The sequence below is a fragment of the Lutra lutra genome, chromosome 14 (assembly GCF_902655055.1).
Source record: "Lutra lutra chromosome 14, mLutLut1.2, whole genome shotgun sequence".
NCBI classification, from domain to species: Eukaryota; Metazoa; Chordata; class Mammalia; order Carnivora; family Mustelidae; genus Lutra; species Lutra lutra.
This window is the reverse complement of record NC_062291.1, coordinates 39,157,863-39,180,725: the sequence shown is the minus strand read 5'-3', so window position 1 is coordinate 39,180,725 and position 22,863 is coordinate 39,157,863. Positions and strand designations below refer to the sequence as shown.

At 54.0% G+C, this 22,863-nt stretch overlaps 1 protein-coding gene across 4 annotated transcripts in view; it reads left to right on the top strand.

Moving 5' to 3' along the window:
* The window catches only part of DLG5 (discs large MAGUK scaffold protein 5), a 116,917-nt gene extending 94,310 nt beyond the window's left edge, over positions 1–22,607 (top strand). For 3 of the 4 annotated variants that reach the window (XM_047702109.1, XM_047702112.1, XM_047702111.1), the window contains 15 exons: positions 322–434; positions 1,068–1,157; positions 1,489–1,639; positions 5,060–5,222; positions 5,337–5,470; positions 6,142–6,288; positions 7,560–7,743; positions 8,305–8,453; positions 9,301–9,471; positions 10,051–10,247; positions 16,662–16,805; positions 17,022–17,149; positions 18,328–18,437; positions 19,082–19,191; positions 20,825–22,607. In XM_047702109.1, coding sequence (XP_047558065.1) covers positions 322–434; positions 1,068–1,157; positions 1,489–1,639; positions 5,060–5,222; positions 5,337–5,470; positions 6,142–6,288; positions 7,560–7,743; positions 8,305–8,453; positions 9,301–9,471; positions 10,051–10,247; positions 16,662–16,805; positions 17,022–17,149; positions 18,328–18,437; positions 19,082–19,191; positions 20,825–20,928 — 2,095 coding nt within the window. In that variant the 3' untranslated portion in view covers positions 20,929–22,607. The remainder of the gene's footprint in view (positions 1–321; positions 435–1,067; positions 1,158–1,488; positions 1,640–5,059; positions 5,223–5,336; positions 5,471–6,141; positions 6,289–7,559; positions 7,744–8,304; positions 8,454–9,300; positions 9,472–10,050; positions 10,248–16,661; positions 16,806–17,021; positions 17,150–18,327; positions 18,438–19,081; positions 19,192–20,824) is intronic. The other variant, XM_047702110.1, reaches the window with a different exon arrangement.
* Positions 22,608–22,863: the final 256 nt, after the last annotated feature.

Here is a 22,863-nt window from a genome sequence, read left to right as displayed (position 1 = left end):
CAGCCTCTCCCGCTCATCCTGGAGGAGAGGCTCCACTTCTCTGGGCCCAGACAGGGTTCAGAGCCTATTTTTCCCAGTGGAAGCCCTTGCTCCCGGTGAGCCCAGTCCCGGTGCAGGTCTGTATGCCAGTCCTCTACGGGTACAGCAGGACCTTTCTCTGTGGGCAGGGCCATTTTGGATGCTGCCTCTGAGCATGGCAGTCCACTATTCCCACCTAGCGACAGGTGGCTTCTGTGGGCTCAAGGAGGCCTTGGCTGGGGCTATGTCCAGTCCAGTCCTGGTCTTCCTTCCGAGCGCCTTAGCTGTCTGGTTTTCTTACAGCGTGCAGCACCAGGGACGCCTGAGCCTAGACCTGAGCCACAGGGTTGGCAGCGACTACTCAGATATGAGAACCTCCCATGGGTCCAACTCTCTGCCCTCCAGTGCTCGCCTTGGTAATGGTGCCACTAGAACCTTCTCACCGTAGCGGGGCACTAGCCTTGTTTCCCTCTCTACCTGCATCCTTGTGGCCAGACCTCCAGGTGGCCTGGCCACACCAGCCCTTCTCTGCTCCCGGGGCTGAGGTTGGCCCCATGCTGCACTGGGAGCCCCGTCCTTCGGCCTTCTGAGTCTCTGGGTCTTTCCCTGGTAGCCATGCGGCTGTTCCAGGGAACCTCTGGGGCCATGAGCCTCGCTCCCTGTCCCTGAGCCTATTGGAGATTCTGGGGTTTGTCGTGCTGTCTGTGTGTGGGAGACCAGCAGGTCCCTCATAGAGGGACTCAGGTGGTGCTGCTTCTAGCCATGTGGCGTGTTGGCAGACCGTCCTGTCTGTCACCTGGGGCTAGGCGAGAGATTGCTGTGAGCCTGTTCTGGGGCAGTCCAGGCCCGCGCAGTTCACTCAGATCACTGGGTACTGAGTATCTGCCTTTCGGCACCGGTTCACGCTCTGGCCCCCTTGGGGTTAGTGGCCAGCCCTGCTTTGCATTTGTCTTGGCCGCTGCTTCTTCCCTAACTACTGACGTGGTGGCAAGGGAGTGAGGGCGGGTTTAATCACAGGCCTGAAGTTTTGTCTCCTCGTGGAACCACAGGGTCTTCGAGCAACTTGCAGTTCAAGGCAGAACGCATTAAAATCCCGTCAACGCCAAGATACCCCCGGTCCATCGTGGGTTCCGACAGAGGTGAGAACGCGCACTGCCGTCCTTGCCTGCCGGCTCGCTGGCCTCACAGTGCAGCATCTGGGAACAGTGTGTAACCTCCTCACCTCAGCCGGTCCGTGCAGGCTGGCTGAGCCTGGCCTTAGGCCCGGTGACGGGGGCGGGGGGGGGGGGGGGGGGGGGGGGGGGGTGGTAGATAGAAAGGCTGTGTGGAGCCCAGCCCCTGAATTCAAGGCCATGTGCTGTGGCTGCAGCGTGGAGCCTTGTGCCTGGGGCGTGTCTCTGTCTTGGTCTGGGCCCTGGGGGCAGAGATGTGGGTCACAGAGCCTGAGTTCCTTTGCATCTCTCCTGGCAGGTTCGCTGTCACATTCAGAATGCAGCACGCCTCCACAGTCCCCCCTGAACATTGACACCCTGTCCTCATGTAGCCAGTCCCAGACCTCAGCTTCCACGTTGCCCAGAATTGCCGTCAACCCTGCAGCCCTCGGGGAACGGAGGAAGGACAGGTGAGCACGACCGGGCATGTGTCCCATGGGCACGGCAGTGGGTGGTGCATCCCCACAGCGGGCTGGGGCTTGGTTGAGGGAGGGGACTTGTTGGTAGAAGCAGCGGATGCATTGGAGGGTGCCAACTGAGTCGATCCCAGGGCGAGACCTCTCTGCTTCGGGTCACCTAGCGTTCTCTGGCGTGCTGCCTCAGCCCTTCACAAGGAAGTCCTGCGGGCGCATGGTGCCAGGAGGTGGGGTGCGCATAGATGGCAAGGTGAGGAGAGGGTGGGCTCCTTCCACAGAGTGTCCACGGGAGGGGCTGAGCTGCGGCAGATGACACTAGGAGCCACCTGGCCGTGACAATGTCATGGTACTGTTCCCGGCTTCCCTGGCCCCTGATTAAGCACTTCCGTGTAATAAGTCATGAAATCCTCACAGTGACCCCGTGAGTTTCATGCATCATCCTCGTCCTCGTCATCATCATCACTGGTTCTCTTTTACAGATAAGGAAACGGAGGCCAGAAAGTGGGAGTGACCTGTCTGTGGTCATGTGGTTGGTGACTGGCCTACCTTCCTTAGAATCAGGGCTCATTCTTATTCTTTGCTTTTTGGTTCCAGAACACAGCTGCATCACTTGTTCCCCTCATTCCCAAGCTTTTTTTGTGTGTGAAATAAAACATATCAGAAAAAAATGTATATAAAGCGTAAAAGTATAGCTTAGCCATTTATTGGTTCATTTTGAAATGCTGGCCAATCTGCTGAGATTTCAGGGTAACTTGAGGCTGACGTCAGTCCAGATGGTTGGACCCCACATCTAAGGGGTCCCTCCCTTTCCCCACAAGCTCTCTGCCCCTCACCCACCTCTGTTCTTTCAGAGTAGAATTTACCAGATCGAATTTATGGTTAAGAGGTCCCGTCTAGATAGTAAGTCTTCAGGCAATCCAGTTAAACTGAAACTTGCTTTTATTTAATCACTTAAAAGGAACAGAACCACTCGTGTCCACTCAAATCCAAAATGCTGAAGGCCCTCATCTCTATGAGCCACAGAAGGAACCCTGCAGAGTGGGCTCTGCCTTAAGAAAACCATCTGACTTGCAAAATCTGAATTTGTAAGACAACCTAACAAGTACCCTCACAACCAGCGACTGACTGTTCACAGGAGCCCAGAAGTGCACCTGGGCCCATAGGGGAAGCAGGTGCAGTTCGTGTGGAAACGTCTCACCCCTGTGACGCACACGGGAGCCAAACCTGTGCCACATCCGGGGTTGGGTGGGTCATCTCAGGTCACTGAGCCCCAGGATCCTCTGCCAACTCAAGTGGGCTCCTCAGAAGCAGAGAGGGCCTGTCACCTGCCATCGGGTGTCCCGTAGTTAGCTTCCTAGAGTGTGCAGGGAACCGGGAGCTGCTCTGTGGGGAGGAGGGTATTCGTGGTCCGAATCTCGTCAGAGGCAAACAGTTTAACTTGTGTGACCCAACTGGAGGCAAAACAGCTCCTTCCCCCCGATTCTAATGTACATTATCATGTAGCTTCTAATTAGAGGAAACTGGGAAGACCGAGGAAAGTAGAAAGAAGAAAAGTCACACATAATCTCAATTGCTTTTCCCCTTTTGTGAAGCGCGCGCGTGTGTGTATAGTTTAAAGGCATGTTTCATTATTTACATTTTCTGTACATGAATACTTTCTCATTTCAAGGGGTTTGTAATATTGCAAAGTATGCTTTATAAACCTCGTTCATAATGCAGCTTTATTCTGAGAAAACGTTTGTGCATATTATAAGAAATTTAGATCCCTCAGGGGACAGGAAAGTAAGGATTACCTCAAGTCCCCTCACCTGGAGGTGCCGTCGTTCACATTTTGGTAGGGTCCTTCCTAGAAACCTCTCCACATGTGAGTGGCCACACGTATTTGTACAGATTTATATAGATGGGATTATGCCCACCTGTCTGCTCCTGCAGCGTGTGTCCTCTGCGTCTCTCCGTGTTGGTAAATCCTGATTTGTGTCGCTCACAACGGCTTTGTCGGACTCTTATGTGAGTCAGGTACCTGCTTTATTGAGATAGACGTGTGTTTTGGAGGTGGTAGACAGGAAAGGGTCTTCAGTAGGGAGTGAGGAGCCCCAGACTGGAACAAGGGCTGCGCACACCCGCTGTGCCGTCCTCCGACGCTGGCTGGGGCTATGAGGATGGGGCTGCGGGCTGCTGAGTAAGGGCTTCTGCAACTCCAGACTGCCTGGCACTGTGACCTGTGATGCGTCTGGAAGTCATAGGCCAGGGACTGAGGTGTCTGAGCCGCAGGGTCAAGGGAGAGCATTGAGGTGAGGGCGAATTTGGGAAGGGACAAGGTAAAGGGATAGGTCAAGAAGGATTTTGTTCTCAGACTGCCAGAGGACCGGGCCCGGGGTGGTAGTAGTCCCAGCCCGAGGCTCGCTGAGCTTGAGAGACGGCTGTGCCTCTGGTTGGCAGGGGAGGGCTGGCTCCCGGGGCCTGGCTTTCCATTAGCACGTGAGTCTGTCCCCAGCCACATGCTCTGGAGGGGAGCCCAAGGACATGGCTCTCCGGCCTGCTCCTCCCTTCACCTTTGGCTGTGATTTTGTTCTGAGAGGAAGAGCTCAGGGCAGCACACGGCACTGTCCTCACAGGACGGCTCTGTGTCCCCGTCTGCATGTCTGTCAGGTTCTGTCAGGCCCCAGGCGTCTGTCGTCCTTTCCTGAGCGCCCTCTTCTAGCTTTTTGTACCTTCCAGAGGTCTCCACCCCCACAGATCCCTCCTGAGATGGCCCGTGGCCGCCAGGCCCAGGTTCTCCTCCCTGAGGGGTCTGAGGTTGGCCTGCCATGAGGCCTCTGCCCGAGCACCCTTGTGCCCACCCCCACCCTGGGCCAGCGAGTGCATGGTCCCCACCCTTGCTCCCAGCCTCCCCACTCCCTTTCTAAGGGCTTGGGTCTGCGGCAGCTTCATTTCCATGGTCATCGTACACCACTCTGTACACTGGTAAATATAAAAACTGATACTTCATATGGTTGCTCCTGGGGGACTGTCACCCCAGGAGCCCCTTCTTTTTCTCCTGGGGCATCTGGAGAGCCCACCGGGTCTGTTCATTACACATTTTGTTGCAGCAACTTGGCTCACGTTAGGAAACTCTTTGTGCTTCTTCTCTGCCTGGGTCAGTGTTTATAGTTCACGTGGCTCAGTCTGTGTCTTTGGGACTGCGTGCTTCTGTGGCCATCGGGGGGTGCCGTGTTTGTGTTGCATGAGGTCGTGGGAAAGTGTTTCACTGCCATGCAGACGTGGGGCCATCGCGTTCCCATCCAGCTGCATCATCGTAGGAGCATCCGGTGGTCCCTGACCTTTCCTGCGTAGCTGATTGCATGCCTGACTGCAGATTTGCCCCAGACCTTTCCATTGTGTCCGAGTCCCCGAAACTGTTGGCTCTCTTCCAAGGCCCTATGCAGAGGAGCCACGCCACGTGAAGCTGCAGAAGGGCTCGGAGCCGCTGGGCATCTCCATCGTGAGTGGAGAGAAGGGCGGGGTCTACGTCTCCAAGGTGACAGGGGGGAGCATCGCTCACCAGGCTGGCCTGGAGTATGGGGATCAGTTACTTGAGGTAAGCGGGAGCTGTATCCTTCTCTCCATCCTCTCCTGCCTCCCTGGGAAGAGCTGTGCTCCCCCGGGGCCCAGCCCCCACCACGTCACTGAGCATGCTCCGGGTGTCTCCTAGTTCAATGGCATAAACCTGCGCAGCGCCACGGAGCAGCAGGCCCGGCTCGTCATTGGGCAGCAGTGTGACACCGTCACCATCCTGGCCCAGTACAACCCACTCATGCACCAGCTCAGCAGCCACTCTCGGTCCAGGTGAGGGCCTGGGCCTCCCACAAGGCCCGTCCAGGCTGGGGGGAGGAGAGAGAGTGCAGCCCGGGTGCCGACCGTCTGTTCCAGCCATTCAGCTTCTGTAAGAGAAGAGTCGGCCAGCCCCGGATTTTGGGAAAAGAACAGAGAGGAGGAGGAGGAGGTGAATTAGGATACCTGAGGGGTAGGGTGTGGAAGCACATGGCTGGTCCCCCCACCCCTGCGCAGCAGGTGGCCTGCCTGCAGGTGTGTGGTAGTCAGGAGCGGAGGCCCTGGGCGGGTGGATTCTCACACAGTGTTCTGGCCCCCTGTCCGTGTCTGCCTCTGAGCCGTGGGTTGCTGGGCATGCAAGAGAGGGGGAAGGCCTGCCCCTAACTCGCAGTACTGCACAGCTCAGCGAAGGGGGGACGGGACACACAAACGGAGGGAAAGGGGCAGGGCATTTGGGGGCCCCCAGCCCACACCTGCAGAGAGGAGCCCCAGGTTGAGGACAGGCAGATCCTATAGGGTGGACGACCTGAGTCCCAGCTCCCAAGACATCTGCTCTTCTCAGGGCTCCGAGCCCTGTGACCTAGTCTCTGCTCCCAGCCCAGCTCTGGTCTGCGCCGGAGAGGGGGTGGCTGTGGATGGCTGGGGACCATGTGCTGCTCCTTACTGCTCCTGCCCTCCATCCCCAGCTCCCACCTGGACCCTGCCAGCACCCACTGCACGCTCCAGGGGAGCAGTGCCGCCCCCCCGGAGCACCCCCCTGTCATTGACCCGCTGATGGAGCAGGATGAGGGCCCTGGCATCCCCCCGGCCAAGCAGAGCACCCCCAGTTCCAGGTCAGCAAACGTGTGCTGTGAGCCTTCTGTTGGTGCGACCCGGCCTGGGGGTGGGGGGCGGGCGGTCGTGGTCGTGGCCTGAGCACACCCTGCCGGCGTCCCCCGGTGCCGCAGACCATATCGCAGGCCGTCAGGATCGGGGATGGGAAGCATGCCATTCATTTCCTTTCCTCCTGCCCTCCTGCCCTTTCTCACTTTCTTGCTTTTTCTCTTTTTTTCCCTCATTGACTTGTTCTTAGCTCTGCCTCCCTTCCTTTCCTCCTTTTCTCAGTCACTTGTTGTCTGACTCTGTCTTTAGACAGAACGCCACAGTCACCTCCCAGCCAGGCCCTGGGCCATGGCCACCACCCGCGGTTGGCCCCAGGGAGCTCCGGGGTTAGAGAGGGACAGGCCAGTGTGCAGGCCTGTGCAGCACGTGCTGGGAGGGCCGGTGCAAGCCACACCGGGGCAGTGAGCGAGAGTGTGGCAGGGAGCAGAGCCAGTTAAGTCAACACATTCAGGGTGAGCAGGGGTTAGCCATGCACATGGGGGTTGTGGACAGAGGTCAAGAGGAGGCAGGGAATGCAGAGGAGCCGGTGGGAACATGGGGAGAGGGCTGCACAGGCCAGGCCATGCAGCCGTGGTTCCGTAGTCCTGGACAAAGCTGTTTCCTCGACCAAGTCCCTGCCTCCCTCAGAACGTGGCCCGTTCTGCGTTTCCTGCCTGGATCCATCACATTGGGTCTTGGCTGTGGTCGCCACAGCTGTCCTGTCCCCAGGTGCCCATTGCTGTCCCATTTCTTCCCCTCCCTGTGCTCTCCAGTGTCTCCCTCACTGTGCTGTGGGTTCCTTGATGGCTAGGGGCCGCCTCTTGGTGGCGTTGCACAGTCCCTGGGCCAGAGAAGCTGCTCCGTACACACTGCCGAGTTGTCTGTTGTGCCCTGGGCTCTGCGACCGGCTCTGACTTTTTTTAGGCAGAACTAGGTTAGGAGAACAGGTGTAGTCCAGGTGGGGAGAGAGGAAGCCTGTGGCACTGGATGGACAGCTGGGCCAGAAAGCGGCATGGATTTCCATTCAGTCCCTAGCGGGCTGTCTCACCTGGGGCCATGTTTTCACCTCTACAAACCTCAGCTTCCAGCCTGTAGACTAAGTCGCTAGAACCAGACCTGGATGGGACCACTGGGGGATCTCATGGAGTAAGCGGCCCACTGTTGGGGCATTAGCCTCCGTGTAGTCTTGCACACCCTGCTCCCCCTGTGTGTGACCCAGAGACTTTCTTTTCCTATCCCAAAGGATGGTGGGAGATGCCAACAAAAAGACCCCGGAGCCGCGAGTTGTCTTCATCAAAAAGTCCCAGCTGGAGCTTGGGGTCCATTTATGTGGAGGGAACCTGCACGGGGTGTTCGTGGCAGAGGTGGAGGACGACAGTCCTGCCAAGGGCCCTGAGGGCCTTGTGCCAGGGGACCTCATCCTTGAGGTGAGTTCTGAGCTGGCCACGCTCCTCTCTGCCAGCCCCTCTGGCTTCCTCCATTCTGCGGTGTGGGGGAGCAGAGCACGGCCTCTTGCCTGGCGCCCCCTGTTGGTGCTGAATGCTGCCGGGACCCTCGGGGCACATCACGGGGTCCCGGGTGGCGCCCTGGCTTGGGCAGTGGTGTTGGGGAGGGAATCGGGAGCGAGGGTGCTCTGCTGTGTCAGCAACGGGACTGGGGTCTGATGGCGTGTCCTTTCCCTCTTGTTGGGTCTCCCGTTTGACGGGAGGGATGGTTCGTCGGTATTCAAAGACACAGATAGCAGATGCAAGATGAAGTGCTGTGTTTGTGCAGCCCTCACTTGCTGGGGGACGAGCACAGGGTTTCTCCTGGGAGAAGCTGTTGAGGTCAGAGCGGACCCTGGCAGAAGTCTTACCTGCAGAGGCGAGGCAGGCAGAGTCCCAGTGACGGGGATTTTAAATCTGCCTCATCCCCCCACCACCTGCTCATGGGGGCCCAAGCCGCCCCTGGCTTCTGGCCTTTGAGCGCAGTCTCCTGTCCTCGGGCAGTATGGCAGTCTGGATGTGCGCAACAAGACGGTGGAGGAGGTCTATGTGGAGATGCTCAAGCCCAAGGATGGTGTCCGTCTCAAGGTGCAGTACCGCCCTGAGGAGTTCACCAAGGTCAAGAGCCTGCCTGGCGACAGCTTCTACATCAGGTACCGGGGGCTGGGGGAGGGCCCTCCTGAGGAGACTGGTCCTGGTGAGTGTTTCTGCAATGCAGAGGATGGTACCGCGGTCCGTGCTGCTTGGGCCCCAAACCACGTGCTCACGGCTTGTGACTTAGACGCCTGTGATTAGGGAAACTTTGCTTGAGGCCTTCCAGGGCTCCCTGTGTAGGGTTTGGGGCCTGGGAAATTTTGAGGGTATAGAGCCCCATTTTCCGACGTGCTGCACTCCTCTCCTGGTCTCCCCTGCCCCACGTCGGCACATCCGTCTGCAGTGTGTGTGAGTGTCAAGGTATGCACGTGCCCGAAGTACGGTGTGACTGGTGTGCAGCCGGGCACAGGCAGCATGTGTTTTCTAGAAGAGGCTCTAGCTTCCTTCACATTCCCTAAGCTCTGAGGCCACGGAGAGGAAAGAGTACTGATCAGCTGTGTGCCGTGAGATATGGTCTCTGTCTCTAGGACACCCTCCTTGGTGGGAGACGACACATGTCCATCCTGGGGAGTTGCGCTTTTATAGGAAAGTGATCTTGACTTGGCAGCAGGGAGTGAAGGCCCCGCTTGGAAGATGGGATATGGTTTTTGGTCCTTGGCAAGACGTTCTTTATCTGACGGATGTGAGGGAGCCCCCAGTCTTAGGGGAGGGCAAGACATAAAGTCGGGGGTTCCCTTCTCTGGGAATTGCCCCCAGCATCGGGAGAGGTGGGTCCTGATCGTGGTCTGGGGAAAGCTCCGAGCAGGAGAGCTGTCCCAGGAGACCAGCTGCTGAAGTGTGTGGCTGGGGGGCCCTCCAGCAGCCGGTAGCCTCCTCCTGATCCCGTTCTCTCTGTCGCCCGGCCAGGGCCCTGTATGACCGGCTGGCAGAGGTGGAGCATGAGCTGAGCTTTAAAAAAGATGACATTCTCTATGTGGATGACACCTTGCCACAGGGCACATTTGGGTCCTGGATGGCCTGGCAGCTGGACGAGAATGCCCAGAAGATGCAGCGCGGCCAGATCCCCAGCAAATACGTGTAAGTGTTCATGTCTGGGCTTGGAGGGGGAGGCGCCCACCCCTGGAGCTGTCCCAGGGATCAGGGCTCATCTGCCCTGCACCCTGGCTTCTGGTCTGTATGTTTTGTTCAAACCACTTGTCTAGAAAGGTGCTTCTAGCGCAATTTGATGGTGTATGTAAGTCCGTGCTATACAAGGGCAACTTAGGCAACATCACTTTATTTTTAACAGATTTATTGAGATACATTCCCGTGCCACACAGTTCGCTCGAAGTGTCTGACTCAGTAGCTTTTAGTGTACTTACAGCTGTGCGCCACCGTTCCACTGTCATCTCAGAGCTTTCTGGGCTCAGCAGCAGCCCAGCATGCGTCAGCCACCTCACCTGTCTTTCCGTCTTTCCTGCCCCTCCCCGACCTGAGGCAGCTGGGACTCTACCTCTGTCCCTGTAGAGTGCGCTGTTCTGGACTTTGACGTGAACGTGGCCTTCTGTGCCTACTTTCTTGCACTTTGCATAGCGTTTTCCTCTGCACAGGCAGGGGTGGGGTGGGCGGGAGCATCTGCTAGGCCCTTCCCGGCACCACCGTTCCCTGTGCCCACAGGATGGATCAAGAATTCTCCAGGAGACTCAGCATGTCTGAGGTCAAAGATGACAACAACGCCGCAAAGACGCTGTCAGCGGCCGCACGCAGATCCTTCTTTCGAAGGAAACATAAGCACAAACGCAGCGGGTCCAAAGATGGGAAAGACCTCCTTGCCCTGGACACCTTTTCCAACGACACCATTCCACTCTTTGAAGGCAAGTGGCTGAGCTCACTCTTCCAGCAGGCTCTCAGAATTAGGCCTACTGTTGACCACAGAAACCGTACAGCAATGACTTAGACAAGATAGAGGTTTACCCTGCCTTTGCAGGGAAGTCTCAGAAGTCCCAGTAGTCGGGGGTGGTGGCACTGTTGTTCTCAGGGTCGGGCTCCTGTAGGGCGTGGATCGCTCTGGCGGCACCTGACGTTGCAGCGCCAGCATCGGGCCAGATTCAGAGAGCAGGAGGGAGGACGGGGCCAAAGTGTGCTGTAGCTGAGCGCGCCTCCTTACACCACTTCCCTGGGAGTCCCAGTCCGCGAACTCCCGACGCACACCTCACTGGCCACTTGTATCAGAAAGAGAGCCTGGAAGGGCAGCGTTTCAGCTGCAGCCCTTCCAGCCACGGTAATGTAGGTTCTGTTGCAAGGACGGGTATGGGAGGGGCAGAGGCAGTCTGCGGTCAGTGCGTTGCTTCTGGTTTCTTTAGGGGTCACTGTAGGCTGTTTGGTGGTAGTCGGGAGCCACCAGCCTCCGCAGCTCTTTGGGCTTTTCTGGGTTTCTTCCTGTGTCCATGAATGATTCTTACAAGATCTTCCCTGGCCAGGCCCTGCACCAGGGCCAGAGTTGCAGACTCGTCCTTATGTAAAGGGTGCTTTTGTCCTGGAAAGCCGCAGGTTCTTGTGACCACCGCTCATGGGAGCCTGGTGTGTGTCCAGTGCCCTAGAATGTTGCCCTTCCGGGCAGGCAGGCTACAAAGCTGGCCACGTGCAGCAGACAGTAGGACAGCTTCTTTCTTCCTTGCCTGCTCCCATTTTTATTTTTTAAATGAAGGCCTGGGTACTGGGAGTTGAGTGAATCCCATCCTTGTTCGTGGCCCTTTGTCACTCACTCAGGATGGGATGGCAAACCTCAGCAGGTGGGCCACATCTGTTTATATGGCCCGGAGCTAGGAATGGGAGTTCACATGTTTAAATGTAGTAACAAAGACTGTCTCTAGGCGCAAACACCTAGTGGCAATAACGGTCGCTTGATTTTGCTGATTCTTCTTTCTGCAAAAAAAAAATGCTGTTGGGATTTTCAGAGGTATTGCGTTGAATCTAAAGATTGATGAGGGTAGTATGGGCATGTTTACAAGACCAAGTCTTCCAGTCCACAGAAACAGCTGTCTTTCCATCTATCTGTATCTTCTTTGATTTCTTCTTGCAGTGTTTTGTAGTTTTCGGTTTGCAAGTCTTTCACCTTGTTTAGGCGTATTCCTAAGTGTGGTTTCCTTTGTGAGGTTATAGTAAGTGGGTTTCTTTTCTTCATTTCTTTTTCAGAGTGGACATTGTTGGTGTATAGGAGTGCAATTGATTTTTGTATGTTGATTTTGTATTCTGAAACTTTACAGAAATCGTTAGTTCTAACAGGTTGTGTGTGTGCGCGCGCACGTGTGTGTGTGTATTCTCTAGCGTTTTCTACATTGAGATGTTGTCATCTGAGAATAGATAATTTTACTGCTTGTTTTCCAATGTGGATGCCTGCTTTCTTTCTCTTGTCTAATTGCCCCGGCTGGGATTTCTGGTACTGTGTTGGATAGTCATGGCAAGTGTGGGGCATCCTTGCCCTTGTTTCCGATCTTAGAGGGAGAGCTTCCCATCTCCTGCCTTTGAGTGGGATGTTAGCTACAGGCTTTTCATATATGGCTTTTGTTATGTTCAAGTAGTTTCCTACTGTTCTTACTTGGTTGAATGTTTTTAATCATGAAAGGGTACTTAATTTTGTCAATGCTTTTTCTGTGTCAGATGAGATGATCATGTGGTTTTTGTCCTTCATTTTAATGTGGTGTAAGACATAGATTGATTTTTGTATGTTAAGAACCATCCTTGCATTCCAGGTATAAATACCACTTGGCCGTGGCATATGATCCTTTTCATTTGTTGCTGAATTCAGTTTGCTGGTATTTTGTTGAGGATTTTTGCATCTTTGTTCATCAGAGATATTCGTCTGTTGTTTTATTATGTCTTAGGATGAGTTTGAAAGTGTCCCCTCCTCCTCAATTTTTGGAAGAGCTTTAAGAGGACCAGTGCTAATTTTTTTTTTTTAAAGTGTTAGGTAGAATTCTCTGGTGAAGAAGCCATCTTGTCCTGAGTTTTTTCTTGTGAAGAAGTTTTTCTGTTACTTTCTGTCTCCTTACTTGGTGTAGCTCTGTTCAGATTTTTTTTTTTTTTTAATTTCTTCATGATGTAGTCATGATACATTCTGTGTTTCTAGGAATTTATTATTTATTATTATTAATCAGGTTGTCTGATTTGTTTACATGTAATTGTTCAAGGTAATTTACTATAAATTTTCTGTGGAATTTGTTTTCATTTCTGTGGAATCGGTTATCATGGCCCTTATTTCAGTGATTTAAGTCTTCTCTCCATTTTTCTTCATTAGTCTAGCTAAGAGTTTGCTAATTTTGATCTTTTCGAAAAACCAACTCTTGGTTTCATTGATTTTTCATTGATCTTTTCTAATTGTTTTTCTATTCTCTGTTTATCTCTGCTCTTCATTACTTCCTTCCTTCTGCTAATTTTGGGTTTAGTTTGTTCTCCCCCCCCCCAATTCCTCCAGATGTAAAGTTGGGTTGTTGATTTCTTCTTTCTCAATATCCACATTTACCACTACACACTTTCATCCTGGATGTGGATGCAGCTGGATGCAGCTTTTGCTGCATCCCGTAAGTGTCCATATCCTGTGCTTTTGTCTTCATTTGTCTCCAGAACTTTTCTGAAATGCGCTCTGCTTTTTTTCTTTGAGCCCTTGGTTGTTGGAGACTGAGTTGTTTAATTCCACATAGGTTTATTTTCTTATTTCCCTTTTGTTGTTGTATTCTAGTTTCCTTCCACTGTGGTCAGAAAAGATGCTTTGTATAGCTTCAATGTTAAGTTTGTTTTGTGGCTTACCAGGTGGTCTGTCCTGGAGGTGGTCTGTCCTAGAGAATGCTCTGTGTGTGCTTGAGAAGAATATGTCCTGTGCTGTTGCTGGCCGGGGTGCTGGGTGCACATCTGTGAGGCCATTGGGTCCATAGTATTTCCTTATTTTCTGGCTGTTTTATCGGTAACAAAAGTGGAGGCGTCGAAGTCCCTCTGAGTATTGCGAATTCTCTGTTTCTCCCTTCAGTTATCTCAATGTTTGCCTCCCGCAGTTGGGAGCTCTAGTGTGAGGTGCATGTACGTTTGTAATCGTTGGATCTGTCTGGAGAATTGACCCTTTTATCATTATGTTACGCCCTTCTTTGTCTCTTGCAACAGCTTCTGCCTTAAGGTCTAGTTGGCCTGCTGTAACTGTGGCCACCCTGCTCTCATCAGATTCCTCATCGCACGAACTGTCCTTGTTCTTTCACTTCTACTAGCCCGTGTGTGTCCTTAGATCCAAAGTGAGTCTCCGGGACGCATGTAGCTGGATCTTGTTTATTCATCCATTGAGCTGATCCATTCACATTTAAAGTAATTACTGATATGGGAGGACTTACTGCTGCCACTGGAATTGTTTTCTGTATGTCTTGTAGCTTTCTTGTCCATCTTGCTTCCCTTGCTGCTTGTTGTGCTGTGCTGTTTTTTTATTTTGTTTATTTATTTGATAGAGATCACAAGTAGGCAGAGAGGCAGGCAGAGAGAGAGAGGAAGGGAAGCAGACTCCCTGCTGAGCAGAGAGCCCTATGCGAGCAGAGGGCCCTGGGATCATGACCTGAGCTGAAGGCAGAGGCTTTAACCCACTGAGCCACCCAGGCTTCCTTTGTTTTTTGTTTGTTTGTTTGTTTTTTGTAGTGACAGGTTTTGATTCCCCTCTCATGTCCCTTTGTGTATATTTCATAGATATTTTCTTTTTGGTTACTGTGTGATTACATAAAGCATCTTAAAGTGACAACAGTCCATTTTATTTTATTATTTTTTTTTAAGTAAGCTGCATGCTCTGCATTGCCCCACACTGGAGCCCAACACGGGGCTTGAACTCATGACTCCGAAGTCAAGACCTGAGTTGAGATCAAGAGTCAGACACCTAACCAACCGAACCACCCAGGCACTCCTGTAACAATCCATTTGAAACTGATGACAACTTAATTTCAGTCTCCTATAAAAATTCCATGTTATACCTCTGAGTCCTCCTCCCCTTGATGTTGTTGATGACATCTATTACCTTCTTTTATATCAATGTATATTTTAGCATAGATTTATAATTACTTTTATGCTGTTCCTTTTAAATACCTACACCAGATTTAAAGTGATTTGCATACCTACATTACGTTACTTCCAGATTCTCTATTTATATGTACATTTATCCTTACTAGGGAGTTTTATATTTTTGCTGGTTGGATTTAATGACTTGTGAGATGTTCAGTAGCTCTCTAATTCTGTAATTATGAGGACTTCCAACAAAGCAGATTGTTCAGGGAGGAACAGGAATCTTCTAAATCGGTCTCCCACTGCGTGGAGTGTTAATAGTCTTTAGGGGAGAATATGATTCTTGCTCAAATAAGTTGGAGGCATCGTGACTTAGTGTCCATACAGAGGGAAAGGGATGAAGACTTTGCACTTGTGTGTGGGAGGTTCAGAAGGAATACAGGAGAGCAGGATGAATCAGTAGGGGTGCATTCTAGAAACGTAACAGGAGCGGAAGAGGGAGGTGCAGAATGTTGACGTTGTTATGTCATTTTTGATGAACACATATATAGCAGATTTTGTAGTCTTTTCTGAGAATGTAAAAATCAACATGTGAGAATAACAAACATCTGGAAGGACATCCTTCCAGCTTCTAATAGTGGTGATGAGGAGGCTGCTGGGGACCAGGACGGACGGGAGAAGAGGTGTCAGAGAAGCTGTTTGGCTTTACCTGTAATGTTCTGGTTTTCAAAAGAGGGGATGTGTTTGTCTCCTGGAAAGTCCTTTGCCCTGAGACTCCTCAGAGGCTTTGGTCAGAAATGCACAGACGTTCTGGATGGTAGGTGGGGCTCCCAGAGCCTCCCCTGCCAACTGGAAGAGATCACTTGTCCAGCCTGCTGTGAGGTGCCGTGTGGAAAGCCACAGAGGTGTACGTGGATAATCATCAGGCCTTTAAAAAAAAAGAACACGTGTAGGTGTGGGTGAGGGAGGGAAGAGATTGCGTTCACTTCCCCCTCAGTTCTGCCCATGAGCTTGGTCCGAGTGGAGCTCCAGCGGCACCTGGCCCCCTGGCGCATGTGCACCCACAGCCCCATCCCCAGTCATGCCTTGGCGTTCAGCTGCTTTGCAGGCCATCTGGGCTGAGCCTCCCCTTGACCCTTCCCCAGAGGCCACCCCAGCCCTCCCTGCCCTCAGTCTGCCAGCCTGCCAGGCTCGGCCAGAGCGACAGCTCCTGTTGCGCCCCTCCTGCGCCCCTCCTGGGCCTCCTGCTGGTCTCTTCATCCTTGGGGCCAGCACGCATGCCTCTAACTCCTGCTGCTCCCTGGGACCTCTGGCTCTGTCACCTGGATAAGCGTCGAGAGCACTTGTGTGGTCGTTGGGGCTTTTCACAAGTTGCTGACTTGTGACACTGGTGAGACTGTGTTTCGTATTCTTTCCGAAGTGTTTCTGAGATGCCAGCACAGTGACTGACATGGGGAGGTGCTGGTGTTGAGCCGCCTCTTTCAGCAAGGATTTGTTTATTCATTCAGGGGCTGTGGTGGTGCAGGGGGTGGGGGTGTGTTCTACACACTCAAGATTGATTTGACTCCCGTAACCCAGACCAGATAATAGTAGCCGAAGTGCGATTTCTCTGCCCCGTCGCATCCCAGCTGGTCGGTGGCCCCAGGAAGGCAGCTCTATCCTGGGGATCAGCCAGGGACCCCAGTCCCGTTGGTCCTGTAGCTCTGCCATGCTTCTAAAGGTTGTCCTCCTCCTCAGGGTGAGGGCTGGCTGGGCAGCCCTGGTCTTGTCCTTTTTAGCCCCTGGGAGGAGGGGAAGGAGTTGGGAGCTTTTCCTCTGCTCATGGGGTCATATGAGCACACCTGCGTGCAGGGCAGGTTGCACGCCTAGAGAGCAGACAGTGGAGAGTGGGGTCAAGGGGAGCAGGCCTGAGACACTTGAGGAAGAATTTGAGGGGAAGGAAGTGCCAGAATGACTGCTCTAGACCAGCTGTCTTGGGTGTTCACAGAGCAGGGACACTAGTGCTGGCTGCAGGAGTGACCGTGCACTGGTCTGCCCAGGACATGGGGCCTCTTTCCGCTACACCAGCCAAGTCCCAGGCGAGCCCTGCTGAGCCGCTCACCTGGCCTGGCTCGGGATTTATAGACCTAGGGGGCAGACCTGCCTGGGGCAAGCAAGGTCAGGGCAGCTGTGGGCCCCGGGCCTGCCTGCCTCCCTCCCTCCCTCCCTCCCTCCCTCCCTCTACTCCGGGTGCATGCCCATGACACTGCCCCTCTCTCCCTCAGATTCCATGAGCCTCGCCTATCAGCGGGTCCAGAAAGTAGACTGCACCTCCCTGAGGCCTGTCCTGATCCTGGGGCCATTACTGGACGTGGTGAAGGAAATGTTGGTGAACGAGGCGCCTGGCAAGTTCTGCAGATGCCCCCTTGGTAAGGGGCACTCTCGCTGCCTGCCGGGCTCTGGCCACCCGTCTCCTGGGGCTGGGTCCCATGGTGTTTCAGCACCCTTCTGAGTGGCTCACATCAGTGTGTTTCTCCAGAAGGAGGGACAGGAGGACAGGTTTTCTGCACAGTGTTCTTGCTCAGAATGTGCTGTGATGGCTCACCGGGCCAGGGGCATCTCATTCCTGTATCTGTGCTTTGCAGAGGTGATGAAGGCCTCTCAGCAGGCCATCGAGCGGGGTGTCAAAGACTGCCTGTTTGTCGACTACAAGCGGAGGAGTGGCCATTTCGATGTGACCACAGTGGCTTCCATAAAGGAGATCACAGAAAAGGTACCCGTTGCTTAGACCAGGGGTAGGGTCTGAGCATTTGGGTTTGGACCCCCCCCGCGGCTCTGGACCTCTGCCCTGTGCATCTCTTGGGACTTCAGTGCACTTGCCCGTGTCCTTTTAGTCCAAGTTACCCTCTGTCAGCGTTTGCCCCATTGCTTCTGTGTGTTTCCACCGTCATAAACAGGGCACTAGTCCTGTGCCCATGTCACCCCTCTCCCTCTGAGGATTCGGGATCTGGTGAGTGCTCTGAGCTCTCAGAAAGCCCCATGTGGCGGATTCTATGACAGGGTCTTGCCCAGCTCAGCGTGTGTGCAGAACTGTATGTGTGCTTTTTTCTGGGGACAGGGTGCCCAGCTTCCATCAGGGCCCTGCCCCTGAAAGGGTTAAGAACCATTTCCTTGCGTCTTTAGGCTCTTGAATGTACTGGGGTCTGTTTGCCAGGGAGTGTGAGGAAAAGTGGGGAAACCTGTAAGGGGTATTGGAAAAGTGGCCGTCAAGGGCGGACGCCTCAGGCCCTGTCCTTCTCGGGCTGCTCACTTCACCTCATAAGGCTTGGCTTTGCTCCTCACCGAATGAGGGAGGTGGCTTCTGGCAGCGGGGAGTGCGGATGCGCCCCAGGGAGTTAGAAAGCCGGCTGGTGCTTGGGATCCCTCAGTGGAGCTTTTCGGGATCAAGGAGAACCCTGTGCAGAGCGCCTGTGGTCTTTCTTTGGCTCACACTCCACCTGGAGGCTCAGGGGGCCCCAAGACACGTTTTAGTCACAGCCAGGCAGACACACATGCCCCTTCCCCAAGGCAGGTCCTACTGGGTCTCCCCATCTTCATTTGCTCAGTCTGGCGGCAGTGAGGTTTCTGAGGCCGGGCTGGGGTCGGGCTTTAAGAAGCTCCCTGTGTCTTGTCAGAGGCAGGAAAGGTAGTCGCGAGGCAGGCCATCCAGACCCTACTGTGCCCTGGCTCCTAGCTGTCACCACCATCAGAGTTGACAGCTTGCGGGGAGAGCTTTTCTGGGGTGACACTCTCCCCGTGGTCCCTACGTGGTCTTCATGCTAGACTGGTTCTCATGTGCTCGTTGATGCAGGGAGGTAGAGCAATGTTTGCGGGAGGGGGTCCCATCTATGGCAGGGCTCCATTGTCCTTAGGGCCATCCCCAGGCCCTGACTGGCCACGCACCCCCTTTAGAACCGGCACTGTCTCCTGGACATCGCCCCCCATGCCATCGAGCGGCTGCACCACATGCATATCTACCCCATCGTCATCTTCATCCACTACAAGAGCGCCAAACACATCAAGTAGGTGACTGGGTCCTCGGGGGCTTGGTGGGCTCGGGGGGCTTGCTGGGGGGGAGGCTGCTGGCTCAGACACCAGGGCCGTGGGGTGGGTGTGGAAGAAGGAGACGGGCAGCAGGTCTCATGTTCACTCAGGCAGTGCTAACCAGACATAGTCCTCGTCCCCACTGGCCCTTGGCCCTATGCGGTTGCTGCCACGGTTCCCTGCGTCATTACCTGGGCATTCCAGCCCTCTCTCTCCTTCTCCTGCCTCTCAGCTTAGGGCTCACACGGACACAAGCAGCTAGGTGGCCTTGGCTGGGTCCAGTCGGCCAGGAGCTGGCTTGGGACGTGGATGAGCCTTGGCTTTCCCTGAGCCCCAGTTTCTGTGCTGGTTGGGCTGACCACCGAATAGGGCCTCCATCTGTTTTTGCCTTTCTGTGCTTCCAAGCTTCTGGTGCCCTCATCTGGGGGCCAGCTGCTTTCCACACACACGCACTGGAGTACTCACCATCCCCTGTACCATGCAGAGCACCCCCTGGGGCCCGCAGGCTGTCGCTGTGCTTTACGGGGGTCCCTGTTGACCAAGGCCCTGTTACTCTGGACAAAGCAAAGAGGAGGGCCTGGGGAGGTGAGACACTCAGCCTGCTTCTCTGGATGTCCGACAGGGAGCAGAGAGACCCCATCTACCTGAAGGACAAGGTGACTCAGAGGCATTCCAAAGAGCAGTTTGAGACGGCTCAGAAGATCGAGCAGGAGTACAGTCGGTACTTCACAGGTAGGTGCGCCTCCGGGCCGGAGAGGGAGAGCAGGCAGCGCGGACGGATGCCCCATCGGTGCCGCCGCGGTCCCCGGCATCGAAGCTGTCCTGCTGGCCGGGGCGGGGCGGTGAGTGGAGTGTTACAGGCTGACAAGGGAGGTCCCCCGGCCTCGTCCCCCAGGTTTTTCCCCACGCAGTGGCAGGTCTGTCTCCCAGCAACAGTGCTGTGCGGGAGGGCTCTGGCGGTCCCGTGCAGGCGGCCCGGTGGTGGTGGCTGTGGCTGGCTGGCCTTCATACTTTCTGTGAAGGGTAGTGAAGTGCAGTCCAGTGTAGCCCTGAGGTTTGGCCAAGAAAAGCTGCACTCTCGACAGCTTTGGTCTTTGAGGCACAGCAAACCGAAGGCAGCACGGCTCTGGCCTGTTGGCTGCCATCATGCCTTGTGGCTTCCTCCCTCTGCTAAACTCAGTCATCAGTAGGGGCTTAATCACACTGGGGTCACTGAGGCAGGAGCAGTGATTTTAATTCACTTGTGCAGACTGTTAGGATCTCGTTTCATGCTTCTCATGCAAAAACAGTTGTCCTCAGAACCCCAGCTTGGAGCTTCCACGTATGCGTGTGTGGGTTTTCATTTCTAATCTGTCATAAACCAGTATTTACTCAAATGTATTAACACTTACTAGAGAAATGAAAAATTCAAAACTCTAAAACTTATAAACTTTTGACTTTTTGTTTCAACAAACATAAAATTATTCTTAGCACTTTTTTAAAAATTTATTTTTAAAGAGTTTATTTGAGAGAGAGTGAGAGTGCACATGAGTGGGGTGAGGGGCAGAGGGAGAAGCAGACCCCCTGCTGAGCAGGGAGCCCGCTGTGGGACTTGGACCCTCTGAGCTGAAGGCAGCCACGTAACTGACTGAGCCATCCAGGCGCCCCTCTCGGCACATTTCCACAGCAGTTTCTAAGGGCTCCCTGTCTGTTCCTGTCCCTACCTTGTGGCAAGCGGCCAGGCATGTTTTGTCTACTGGCACCGTTCCGTGGGGCACACGGAGAGCCCGGGCTAGTGTCTCCAGGATCCGTGGTGGTGAAAGCCTGCAGAGCAGGGCCAGGCCATAGCTGGGGATGTGTCATCTTGCCTGGGACTCTTCACTGGGCTCTGGGATGCCCCAGCACCTTTTAGGCATTCTTGTTTCCTGGAGACTCCAGCTGCTGTTTGGACCATCACAACACAACCCCAGACTGCCTTCCAGGGTGCCGGACTCCCCCTTGCAGGATGGGGCAGACCCATCCCAGGGCGTGCGGGGCTGGGGGCGGGGGGCGTGCAGCTCATGCCAGCAGTCGAATCCTGGTCGTCCCTGTTATAAGCACTTGCGAAGCCTGGCAAAATTTGACACCAGCCTTCATTTGAGCCCACGTTGTCAGTATCTTACTGAACAGCTGAGCAGGGGGACAGATTAAAAAGCCAGAGTTATTTGTACTCAACTCTTACTTCTTTTTCTTCCCCAATTTCTTCTGATGGAAGAGCATGAGGAAGGCAGGCCAAGTAGCTCCGAACAGGCAGAAAACCACAAAGAGTAACAGATGTATTGTTTTGCCTCGAACTGGGGTCTGGCTCTGAGCTCAATGATGTGTGTGTTTGGGGGCTCTTTTGCAGGGGTCGTCCAGGGAGGAGCCCTGTCGAGCATTTGCACTCAGATCTTGGCAATGGTCAATCAGGAACAAAGTAAAGTCCTGTGGATTCCAGCCTGTCCACTGTAGAAGAAGGCCATGCTGGGGGTGGCTGTGGCTTGGCTGCCCACGTGCATGCCTGGCCCAGCTCCTGCTCAGTGGTTGCAAAGTACACGTCTATCTGTATATAAGCACGCAAGGGAAGGATCCACGCCCACGGACTCCAGAAACACCTCCTCTGTAGACCGAGGGCCACAGGGGACCGGGATCCGGGCCCCAGCCCGAAGACTGTGTTCCTCTCACACATGTGCTTTAAGACAAAGTAAAAAACACAAAAGACTTTTGATAGAGGGGTTCAACACCACCCTTTCCTTAGCCAGCCGATCAGAGATGCTGCAGAGAACCTTTCAGATCACAAGTTTACAAGCCTTTTCTAAGTATTGGTTGTTTATGTTTACTTGAACGGCCCCATGCTGTCGGTGCCCAGCCCTGCCCCCCACCCCATCACCCTCCCGTGTTGTTTTGGTGTTGCATTTTGTTCCTGCTTTCAGCAAAATGACTCTGGAACCTCGGCGGTGGCCGGGTTGCTCTGGAAGGTTCTCGTCGGTGGGACCAGAGCTTCGACAAACTTCCTGCTCTTCAGCGGCACCTCTCCTGGCAGGACATGGCGACTGCAGGGGCTCAGACGTGGTGGCCACAGGACCAGTGCCTTTGTGGGGCTGAGGCACCAGCGGCTGTGTTCTCCCTTCCTGCACCAGGAAGGCCATTTTGGCGTCTCGCAAGCTTGTCGCTCAGGCTTTCTGTCCCCTCTTCCGTGTCCTCTCATTTCTTCTCTGCGATCGTTACGTCTGCCTTCTCCCTGGGCCATCTGGGCTCCCTGGGCTCGCCGCCATGCTGTGGTTCCGGGCGGGGTGTAAACCGAGGGCTGGCACGTGCCACTGGGTCCTCTTTAGGTTCTGTAAATAATGACCGCTTTATCAGTGCAATTTTTGCAGGGTAATTCTTAAACTCCATAGGCTGAGGCAGGTACATCAGCTCTCTTGATAGGAAGACACTCATGTCTCAGACTTGGAACTGAGAGCTCTTAGATGAAGCATAACGAGGAGTGTCCTCGCTGTCAGACATGTAGAGAGAAGCTGGGGATCCTCTTAGTCCCGGTGACAGCACTCCCGGCAGAAATAGAACCCCACGAGGGCGTCTTTGGGGTTTTTGTTTTTGGGTTCTTGTTTTGTTTTTTTGCACTTCTGATGCTGGATGTCTCTGGCTGAAGATTTGATGTGGTTCCTTCTTAAACTGTGCGTCCTATTAATAATAGGTACTGTACTGGGCTCCGTGTAAGCGTCACTGGGGTAGGACCTATATTTTAATACTGTTCTTAACATTTCATTTTGCTAGCAAGAAATCTTTGATTTCATTTTATTCTTTGTAATTCTAGACAGTAGATTGTAGTTTAGCCAAACTGACATTTTTAAAAAAGGGATCTATTTTCTTGCACAGTTGTTCAAAGAGACACGTGTCAGTCCTCAGTGCTGCCCTTGGTCTCACAGGTACGCGCCTTCTTCTAGCTCAGACAAGCGGGACGGATGGTGGGCTGAGGCCCTCCTCAGTGCCCGAGGGCTGTTCCTGCAAGCGGCAGCCCGAGCGGGACTGTGACGGTACAGTGTGCACAGGTACTGTTCTGACAGACTGGGATTTTCTGTACTAAAACCTTACTTTGTATCAAAAGTTAAACAGACTTTAGTACAATAAATAAAGGTCAATTTCTGTAACTGGTTGTCATGGAGATAGCGGTCTTTTGGTTTTCCATCAGTTTCCCACCCCTCGGCTCTCTTATATTCCTAAATGTGTGAGATGGCTTTCCTCCCCTCTGTAGCAGGTAGCTGCAACTGGCGGACGTGAGAGGTCCTTTCCAGCCCTCATGATCCCCAGGAGCCCCTTTTCCCTGCTGCATCAGCACCTCTGACTCTACCCTCCCCTCCTAACCTCCCCTGTGTCTGTCTGTCCCCTCCATCCGTCCAGCATAGT